The sequence below is a fragment of the Giraffa tippelskirchi genome, chromosome X (assembly GCF_054371585.1).
Source record: "Giraffa tippelskirchi isolate mGirTip1 chromosome X, T2T-mGirTip1v1.2.pri, whole genome shotgun sequence".
NCBI lineage: Eukaryota > Metazoa > Chordata > Mammalia > Artiodactyla > Giraffidae > Giraffa > Giraffa tippelskirchi.
In genome coordinates, this window is record NC_137289.1 from 110,451,893 (window position 1) to 110,462,978 (window position 11,086).

At 44.0% G+C, this 11,086-nt stretch overlaps 1 protein-coding gene across 1 annotated transcript; it reads right to left on the bottom strand.

The window, feature by feature from the left end:
* Window positions 1–1,992: 1,992 nt before the first annotated feature.
* On the bottom strand, window positions 1,993–3,161 carry MPC1L (mitochondrial pyruvate carrier 1 like). The gene has a single exon (XM_081564495.1). The coding sequence runs from the start codon at window positions 2,628–2,630 to the stop codon at window positions 2,136–2,138; it is 495 nt and encodes a 164-aa protein (XP_081420621.1). The 5' UTR covers window positions 2,631–3,161; the 3' UTR covers window positions 1,993–2,135.
* Window positions 3,162–11,086: the final 7,925 nt, after the last annotated feature.

Below are 11,086 nucleotides of genomic sequence, written 5' to 3' on the forward strand. Positions count from 1 at the left end.
ACCATCCTCTATGATATATGCTTGTTTGAAATGATTGCAAAACTGTAAACTGAGCATTTTGTGACATCTCTTGGGGAAGGTGGGCAATGATCTTGCATGATTTATTTCTACTGAGTTTCAGAAAGGTATGGAAAATTTTTGCTTCAGAACCGTGTATGGTAGCCAGCCTCCAAGATGGCCCCCAATGATCCCTGCCTCCTGCTACCCCTACCCTTCTGTTGTCTTCCCATAGTGCACCAAGGTTGGTCCATGTGACCAAGCAAACACAGCTGAAATGATAGTATGTCACCTCCCAGGTTAAGCTATAAAAGACTGCAACTTCCATCTTGGACTTTCTGTCTCTTGGAACACCTTCTCTGGGGGAAGACATGTTATGAGCAGCCCTATGGCCCACATGACAAGGAAGTGAAGCCTCCTGCAAGCAACTGTGTGAATAAGCTTGGAAGTGGATCCTCCAGCCCCAGGCAAGTTTTCAGAGACTGCAGCCCCAGCAGACAGCTGAAAGACCAAGCCAGAAGCACTTAAGCCCTTCCTAGATTGCTGACCCTCCAAAACTCTGTGTGAGATATTTGTTGTTTTTAGCTAAGTGTGGGGGTGATCTGTTACACAGCAATAGATAACTCACACGCTGTCATTTTCCTGAGTTTGTTTTTCCCCCTGTATGCAGAATGTGAAATGCAAGACTGCCTCCAAAGAGGACTGTTGCTTAGATGCCACAGAAAGTAAACCTGTGCCTGTCTTGCCCAAAACCTGATGTCTTCAGAAGGTTTCAGAGTTGTTTTCAGTGTCTTTGCATTTGAAATCTTTAACAAAAGCAGGGTGTAAGCACATTTGAACGCTTGCATTGATTGAGGTTCCCCAGTAGATCACTTTGGAACGTCCTGCATTCTCCCAAGGGATTTGGGGGATTTGGGATCAAATCCTAGAGGGCAGCCTCTGCTGTAGAGGTAATCACCTCACACCCACAACCCCACCCTTATCTTTTTCCCTCCTCATGCTCCCAGGTTTAAGCAAATCCTTGAGCACTCATAGGATTCCTAGCATGGGTGTGTGTGTGTGTGCACGCATGTGCATGCACTTAGTCATATCCAATTCTTTGCTACCCCATGGACTAGCATGAATGTGTGTGTGTGTGCTTAGTCATGTCTGATTCTTTGCAACCCCATGGACTACTGTAGCCCGCCAGGTTCCTCTGTCCATGGGATTTCCCAGGCAAGAATACTGGAGTCAGTTGCCATTTCCTCCTCCTCCAGGGGATCTTCCTGACCCAGGGATCAAACCCATGTCTTCTGCATCTCCTGCATTGGCAGGTGGATTCCTTACCACCAAGCCACCTAGGAAGTCCTCCTAGAGGGGGATACCCTGGGCTAATACTGTTGACCACTGATCCTCACCTCCAACCCTAGCTAGCATGCAACACTGGTGGTAAGTTCACCAGTTTTACGAACTGCCATTTCCCCCATTTTTAGGCATGAGGAAAAGAGGAAAGGATTATGATCTTGTTTTTATTTTCTATTTACCAAGAATTCCGGGTTGACAGCCACTTGTTTATCTTGTTTCCATGGAAGGTTCTATCATTGTTTTCGGTCATCAAGAGATTCTACGTTCTCTTGCTAAGTACATCTTAAAGTCTAAGCTGGATATCACTGAATTCATTTAAACCCACTTGGAAATATTTACCTCAGTAGAAATAGCCCTTGAATTTATTGGTGTAAACAGATTGTGGCTGTATCAAGTTTTTAAAGTCATATTCTACTAAGCACCCTTATTTGACCTGAACACCCAAAAGAAGTACCAAAAACATGTTCCCAAGAGAGCTTTTTTAAAAAAAAATCAGTACTTTGAAGTGTTTTTCATTCACTCTTCCTCCCCTACATAAATTAACCCTCGAGTTGCAGGCCCCGCGGGGAGGAAGACTAGCCAATCTACCCTCACCTTCTAAAAACCATTTTATTTCTCGACGAAATAAATTATACCCAACAGCGACAGTTCTGTGCTATTTGCCATTTTTTTATTAACTGAACTGCAGGTTTCAATCAAATCTGCACTGTTTCAGAGTCAAAACCAAACTTTTAAATTTTTCTTTAGGAAGATTAGTTCAGTGCGTAGAAACTGCAGAGATTCGATCAGGCCACTCAATCACAGCTCCAGGTCACTAGATAATAGCAGGCGATCTCCTGGCAGTCGCTGTCAGCCAAAGGGTCTTCAGCTGCAGGGGTGGTAGCTGCAGTAGAATCCACAGAGCCGGTAGAGGTGGCAGAGGCAGCAGAGGCAGCAGAGACAGCAGCCGTGGTGGCTGCCGTGGTGCCACCGCCATAGTGGTAGTTGAGGTAGCGGCCCGCCTGCACACTCTGCGCCACCACGTTGGTGCCGTGACACGCCATCAGCAGCAAGTTGCGAGGACGCACACGGTAGGCGAAGCGCATGAAGACCATCGAGTAGAAGATGAGCGCAGTAGTCATGCGGCCACTGATGTTGTCCGGTGATGCCCTCATGTCCCCGAAGGCGGCCAGCGGGAGGCCCCAGTTGGCCACTGGACCCCAGAAGTGCGTGCTGGTCAGGTAATCTCGGAACTCCTTAGTCTTCACGGTCTCCATCGCCTTCCGCCACAGAGCCACCACCGCTGCCATGATCACCAAGACTTCGGAGCACCAACAAACGAACAGCTAACCAACAATGACGTGCGGCATAGAACCTGGAACCTCAGCCTACCCTGAAGCTGCGTTAGCCCCAAGTCTCGCACCTCCACGCGACAGCCGTAAAGCGTGCCAGACAGCACGTGCCACTCTCCTGCATTTGTTTGCGGGCAGAGGCGTGGCCTGCCCTCGTGACTTCACGTTTCTGCCGTAAAGTGCACCAGAGGGCACGTGCCACTCTCATGCCGGTCTTTGGGAGCGGGAGGCGTGGCCTCGCCTTCGTGCCTTTGCATGACTGCCGTAAAGTGTGTAGAGCGTGCTTGCATGTTTGCGTGCTCGCTAGTGCATTTAAGCAAAGATGGGCGTACAACCTTGTTTTTCCCTCCGTGGTGTGCTGCCGCCTGTTGAAACCTTTCAGTGCTCCAGGTGCCGCCGAGGGAGACGGTGGTCTAGCTTACCACTTCTCAGGTACGGGGGAAACTCGGCTTGCTCTCTCTAGTCTGTGGACTGCATTGACTAGATGTTGATACAAAATTCTTCAAGTACAGAATTTTCTCTGCACAATTTGCCTGAGTTACCTGTGGATATTTCACCTCTATATATTTCAGTGTCTGGCTCTTCACAAGGACATTCTCCAAACCACAATAATCCGCTCAGATGCTTAACATTTAGTACAGCAGTATCATCTAATAAGCAGTGCATATTTAAATAGTTTTATGGCTATTTTTTTCTTTCTTGTTGGAGGGGGAAAATTCAGGATCCACTCAAGATTCACATGTAGTTGTATTTTTTAGGTTAACCTCCTTTAATCTAGAAGAGTTCCCCAGCTTTTTTTTCTTTTGTGATATGATATTTTTGAAAAGTACAAGTCAGTGGTTTTTCAGAATGTTCTTAATTTGGATTAGTCTGTTTTATCTTAATTAAATTTAAATTGAATATTTTTTGGTAAGGATACTACACAGGTGTGGTTGTCTTGAATGCATTACAGTGGGAGGCACCTGATATCATTTGTTTCCATCATTGGTGACAGTGAGTTTGATCATGTGGTTAAGGAATTGTCTGTCAGGTTTCTCCATTATAAAGGTACCTTTTCCTCTCTGGAGCCTCTTTGAGAGTGGATGAATATTATGTTCTCCCAAGTATTTCACCTAATAGTTAAAATCCATTGATGAAAATTCTTAACGACAGAACTGATGGTGGTCTTCCCAGTGTTTTCTGCTTTTTCCAGTAAAAATGATGAGTTGAAAAGTAATTAAGTATACATTGAAATATTAATGGGCTTTCCTGGTGGCTCAACTGGTTAAGAATCCTCCTGCAATGCGGGAGACCTGGGTTCAATCCCTGGGTTGGGAAGATCCCCTGGAGAAGGGAACAGAAACCCATTCCAGTATTCTGGCCTGAAGAATTCCATGGACTATACAGTCGGAAAAAGTCAGACACGACTGAGTGACTTTCATTTTATGGGCTTCCCTGATAGCTCAGTTGGTAAAGAATCCGCCTGCAATGAGGGAGACCTAGGTTCAATCCCTGGTTTGAGATGATCTCCTGGAGAAGGGAAAGGCTACCCACTCCAGTATTCTGGCCTGGAGAATTCCATGGACTGTATAGTCTGTACTTATGTAGTGATTTATAGGGCATCCCAGGTGGCTCAGTGGTAAAGAATCTGCCTGCAATGCAGGAGACACTGGTTTGATCCCTGGGTCAGAAAGATACCTTGGAGGAGGTAGTGGCAACCCACTCCAGTATTCTTACCTGGAGAATCCCCTGGACAGAGGAGCCTGGCGGGCTACAGTCCATGAAGTCATAGAGTCGAACATGATTTAGCAGGTGAGCATACACGCAGTGATTTATAACGAGCCCGTTATACTTTTAAAAATTAATACATTCATTATCTGTGTTCATTTACATCCCAGATGTTTTACAAATATAGTTTTAAAATACACAGTATAGCCATCGTTCAAAAGGAAAGCAGCATTATTTTTATACAACCCTTTTAAAGCCCTGGGCTTCCAAATACAGATGACTGATATACTGGTATGAGTCAATTCATTATAAATTGGAATTAGTAAATCAGCAAACCATGAATGGAATGACATTTTAGGTCTACACTGCCAGATGCTCCAGTGTCCTAAAATAAATGTAAGTTGCCACACCTTGTCCATTAGAAGCTATCAGTACTTGGAGATCATCTCCCATAGGTTGCTACTTGGTTTTGATTACCTATTGCTGTGTAACATCACCCCAAAATATAGTGGCTTAGAACAACAATCTTTTATTGTACTCAGATATTTTCAGTTTGGGTGAGACTAAATAGAGCCAGCTTATCTGATCCACCTGAGGCAGCTCAGCTTGGAGCTGGAAGATCCACTTTCAAAATGGTTCCCTAACAAGGTAGGCAAGTTGATACTGGTTGTTACTGGGAGCTCAGCTGAGACTATTAAAGCCACTTGTGCTTCCTCACAGCACGGTGCCTAAGAAGATGTGTTGTAGGCATAATCTTGCATAATCTCCTCCAAGTGTGGGCAGAACGCATGAATATGATTAAATATCACTCCCATGATTATATGACGAAAGGGAATTTGAAGATAAGATTAAGGTCCCAAATCAGTTGACCTTAACATGGGGAGATTCTCTAAGTGGGCCTGACCTGATCACATGAGGTGTTTTGTTTTTGGCTTAAGACAACAGAAATTTATTTTCTCACAGTTCTGGAGGCTAACAGTCCAAAATTCAGCCTCTTTCATCTTCTATACCTAGGCTTGTGGCCATATTACTCCAGACTCTGCCTCTGGGATAACACTGCCTCCTCCTCTTCTGAGTGTCTTCTCTCTCATACGAGCCATTTGAATCTGGGTCTGTTAGTCAGAGACGGAGAAAGTCAGAGATCGAAAGTGTGAGTGGGATTTGACGTGAGGGGGATTCTCTCTGGCTGACATGGAGCGTGGAATGGCCACCTGGCAGGGAGTGTAGGCAGCCTCTAGGAGCTGAGCGCATCCCCAGCTAACTGCCAGTGAGGAGAGGCAGACCAGAGCCCTGTAGCCACAAAGAACTGGATTCCTCCAACAGCACGCACACCTTGTGAGACCCTGAGCAGAGAACCTAGCCATGCTGTGCCGAGAATCCCAGCCTACAGACTATGAGCTGATAAATGGCTGGGTTTTTCTTTTCATACTTTAGATTTTTTTTTTTCTATTGGAGGGTAGCCAATTACCAATGTTGTAGTAGTTTCTGGTGAACAGCAAAGGGACTCAGTCATACATATACATATATCCACGCAGGTGGCGGTAGTGGTAAAGAACCCGCCTGCCAGTGCAGGAGACATAAGAGATGCGGGTTCCATCCCTGGATCAGGAAGATATTCTGGTGAAGGAAATGGCAACCCACTCCCCCACTCCAGTATTCTTGCCTGGATTATCCCCCTGGACAGAGGAGCCTGGTGGGCTATAGTACATGGAGTCGCAGAGTTGGACACGACTGAGCGACTAAGCACACACACATTCTCTCCCAAACCCCCCTCCCATCCAGGCTGGCACATGACATTGAGTAAAGTTCCATGTGCTATGCAACTGGTTCTTGTTGGTTATCCATTTTGAGTATAGCAGTGTATACATAACCTTACCAAACTCCCTAATTATCCCTTCCCCAGATGGGCAACTATAAGTTCTTTTTCTAAGTCTGTGAGTCTCTTTCTATTTTGTTAGTAAGTTCATTTATATCATTTCTTTTTAGATTCCACATATCAGGGATGTCATATGATATTTCTCTTTCTCTGTCTGACTTCACTCAGTATGACACTCTAGGTCCTTCTGTGCTGCTGCAAATGACATTATTTCATTCTTTATAATGGCTGAGTAATATTCCATTTATATATGTACCACATCTTCTGTATCCATTCCTCTGTTGATGGACATTTAGGTTGCTTCCATGTCTTGGCTCTTGTAAACAGGGCTGCACTGAACATTGGGGTGCATGTACCGTTTCAGATCATGTTTTGTTCCAGATATATGCCCAGGAGTGGGATTGCAGGGTCATATGATACCTCTGTTTTTAGTTCTTCAGGAGCCTCCATACTGTTCTCCATAGTGGCTATACCAATTTACATTCCCACCAACAATGTAGGAGAGTTTCCTTCTCTCCACACCCTCTCCAGCATTTGTTGTTTGTAAATTTTTTGATGATTAAATGGCTGTTATTTTAAGCCACTAAATATGTGATAATCTTTTGTACAGCAGTAGAAAACTAATATAAGCTGTATTAATTGGCTTTTATGATCTCTTCTCAGAGGTCCCATAACATAACTTGCTCCAGACAAAAGCCCACCCAGATTCAATGAGAGGGGACATAGACCCACCTCTCTAAGGCTGGAGTGTCAAAGTCATACTTTCTAAGAAGAGCACGTGGGATGGGAACTATTGTTGTGGCCACCTTTGGAAAATACAGTCTACCATATTTTTTAACCTGAAATGACATAATTATAGAACATTGGATCTCATGGATTATATGTAAAATAGGGGCGATAATGGTACCTACCTCAGCAGTATTGTGAGGTTTCAGTGTGTTAATCCATGGTCAGTACTTGATATAGGACCTAGTATATAAGAAATGCTCAGTGAATTTTAGCTGTTATTAGTATCATCATCCAGTCCAGCCGTCTCATTTTGCAAATAAGGCAGGAAGCTTTAAGAGGTGTTATGTGCCATGGTGACACAGGGAATTCATGGTAGACCTGGATTGAAATTTCCTTTTCTCACATCAATGCTCTGCAGAAATCACTTTAACGTCTGGTGTGTTTCTGTCTTTCCAACTGTGTTGTAAGTTCCCTTAGGCCACCAGGGAAGTATCACCAAATGAAATACTCCTTCTCCCTACAAACCTTTCTAATGTATTACCTGGATGTGGCCCAAATTGAAGAAGATAAGATCTGCCTGTTCATGTTGTCGTTGTATTGTGAAAGTCACTCAGTGGTGTCTGACTCTTTGTGACCCCATGGACTATACAGTCCATGGAATTCTTCAGGCCAGAATACTGGAGTGGGTAGCCTTTCCCTTCTTCAGGGAATCTTCCCAACCCAGGGATCGAAGCCAGGTCTTCCACATTGTGGGTGGATTCTTTACCAGCTGAACCACAAGGGAAGCCCAAGAATACTGGAAGTGGGTAACCTATCACTTCTCCAGAGGATCTTTCCGACCCAGGAATCGAACCAGAATCTTCTGCATTGCATGTGGATTCTTTACCAACTGAGCTATCAGGGAAGCCCGTTCATGGGGGCATTTTAAATGCAGAGAAATGGAGGTAGAGACAAAGTTTAAGTGACATCCCTAGTAGAATCCCAGTTGGTAGATGGCTAGCTAAATATAGTCTTTGTATAAGGTTTGTGCCTGGAAGATATTTGTTGGTTTTTGCAGTTGAAATGAATGGCCCGAATGGAGGGTAAGACATTGTAATGCAACTTGGGTGGACTTGAGAAAGATACAGGGCGAGGAATGAACAAGGCTGTAGAGAGTCCTACCTGGCAAAGATAGTGACCAAACAGTTTTAGAATGAGAGAACATCAGTAATGCTGTCCTGGGATTACCTTTCCCCACAGAGAAGTTGGACTTGCTGTACATTTCACTGTATTTTAATAGATGAGAAAAAGCTGCTAAAGATTTATGATTATTGTAGATAGTATTTCTTTACCATTAATATCATTGAAAGTGGCTTTTCTACTGTCCGTGCCGCCTCACCAACATAAAGCATTCAGGGTCTCCTGTGTGGTTCCACCTCGAGACACATGAACATGGAGGGCAAGTTCACTGTCACCTTTCAAAGGAAAACACTGGGGACTTCCCTGGTGGTCCAGTGGTTAAGAATCCACCTTGCATTTCAGGGGACACTGGTTCAATCCCTGGTCAGCAAACTAAGATCCCACATGCTGCACGGCCACTAAGGCTGCGCCACAACTGTGGAGCCTGCACACCACCACCACCCAATACAGACAAATTAATTAATAATTTTAAAAAAGAAAGGAAAACAATTGGAGAAGACTGGCAAATACTAAGATTTTCTACCTTTGCCCAGTCTATTGAAAATGTGCCATTGCATACTTTCTTCTAACAAAGATTCTAGGTCATAGGTCTCTTGCCGTCTTCCTTGACATTAAGGACCTGGACCCATGTGACTCCTCAGGGAGTTCCAGTGAGGTGGACCATGGAGAACACACCTCTTGATTTTATTTTCTTTTCAATTTTTTATTCTAAAATAATCTGAAATTCACAGAAAAGTGAAAATAGTTTAAAACAAGACTAACAAAGCAGGAAGTGTGAAAAGAACTCATCTATATCCTTTACCAAGATTTACCAGCTGTTAATTTTGACACGTTTGCTTTATGGTTTTCTTTGCCCCTAAGAACTTCAGAAGAACTTCAGTGTCTATTTCCTAAGCATCTGGATGCTCGTGGAGTTTCTCTTACATTACCACAATGCACCCATCAAAAGCAAGGTGTTTACCATTGATACAGTACTGTAATCTACAATCCTTATTCTCATTTTGCCGATTGTTCCAGTAATGTCCTGTATAACAATTTTCTGTTTCTAGTCCAGGATCCAGAGTGAGGTCACACATTGTTTTTAATTGTCTCTGTTAATAAGATAACTGTCTATGTAATCTCTTGTAATCTACAACAGTTCTTCAACCTTTCCCCAGCATTCATGATCTTGACATTTGAGAAGAGTACAGGCCAGCTGTTTTATAGAATGTCCCTCAGGTTGGGTTCACTGCATGTTTCCTCATGACTGCCTGCAGGAAGTTCATGTTTAGTGGGAGCCCTGCAGAAATGACGTCCTATGCCCAGTGAGGCACCTTAGGAGGCACGTGACTGTTTTTAGTGAGACAGGTGGTGTTCTAGTGACGCAGGAGACTGAAGTGATGTTCCCTAGATTTCTCAATAACACAGTATTTTCCCCTTTGTGATTCATAATTTGTAGGGAGATACTTTGAGCCTATGTAAATATCCATTTCCTCATCAAATATTTAACTACTAGTTTTAGCATCCATTGATGATTCTGCCTGAATCAAGAATTACTATCATGGGTGGAAATTCCTTGGTGATCCAGTGGTTAGGACTCAGTGCTTTCACTGCAGGGGCCCGGGTTCAATCCCTGCTTGGGGAACTAAGATCCTGCAAGCCGCACAGTGCAGGCAAAAAAAAAGAATTACAGTCATGATGGCAACATTTTATTTATTTTTTTAAATGATTTTCTGTCTTATGGTTTAAAACAAAAATCAGAAATTGTATCTCTTTAGAGTTGCCCTGGCATGCTGGCCACCATTTATAAAACATGAGAATATGCCTGGATTATGGCTGTGAAAACTAAACATTTATGATTTAGGTATTTTATAAAATTTGGGGGCCACATTTGATGCTGATTTCCTTGGAATATTTGCTCTCACCATTTACCAAAGGGAATAAATAGGATAGTGCCTCCAGAAAAGCTGGATAAATAAGACAATAGGTGGATATATTGGTTGTGCTATTTTTAGTCACTGCAAAAATTAATATTAGAGCCATCTGTGGCCCTGATTCTAATCTTTTGCCTTCTTACACTATTTTTCTTTTCCCCCACGTGTAAATACAATGGCTGAAGGCTGGGTGGTTATCCAGTGTATTCCTGTAACTCAGAAATATCAATCAAGTGTGTTATAGCTCAGCTTCTCTAGCTATAAAACACCCCGTGTCCTGGTCTGGTCCCCTCGTTGCGGTCGAGTGGCAGGAGAGGGTCGTTGGTTCCAGCCCCCAGTGGACCATGGCTTCCTTGTCATCTTCTGTTTCATTTCTGCCTGATTCCTGTGTCCTCAGATAAGGTCAGTGGTGAAGCAAGCAGAAAGCTGCAGGACTGCCCCATCCCTCTCCTGCCAGGGCCTCATTCCCAGGGTCCTGTCATAGGAAATATGCAGTGCCCGTTACTCATACTTAGTCTTGGCACCAGAAATGAAAACCTTGTGTTATTAACCTTTTACTGAAAGAATCCTCAAGCAAATCTTAGAAAAATTCAGTTTTTTAAGACATTATTTTGAAAATATTTCACTTAACAAAAAACGTTGCAAGAATGCAGAAAATTCTCACATACCCTTTCCTGAGATCAACCAGCCTTAGGGTTCTATCTGGGAAGCAGGGCCACTGAGCTTAAGAGGGGGTTTGTTGCAGCAGGCGAAGCTGGGGGGATAATGTGATGGGGGACCTGGAGTGAAGAGAAGTTGCCAGCCAGTCAGTGTGAGGAGCCAAAGCGGGCCCTGGGCCCTGAAGAGAGACTGGCCAGGAGTCTAGTGTGAGCCTGGGGAGGGGTGCAGGGGGGTATATACTTGCCTGTGTGCTAAGTCCCTTCAGTCGTGTTCAACTCTGCAGCCCCATGGACTATATAGCCCACCAGGCTCCCCTGTCCATGGGATTCTCTAGGCGAGAATACTGGACT

Coding starts and splice junctions, on each gene's coding strand:
- MPC1L (XM_081564495.1), bottom strand. CDS start 2,630: ATGGCAGCGGTGGTGGCTCTGTGGCGGAAGGCGATGGAGACCGTGAAG.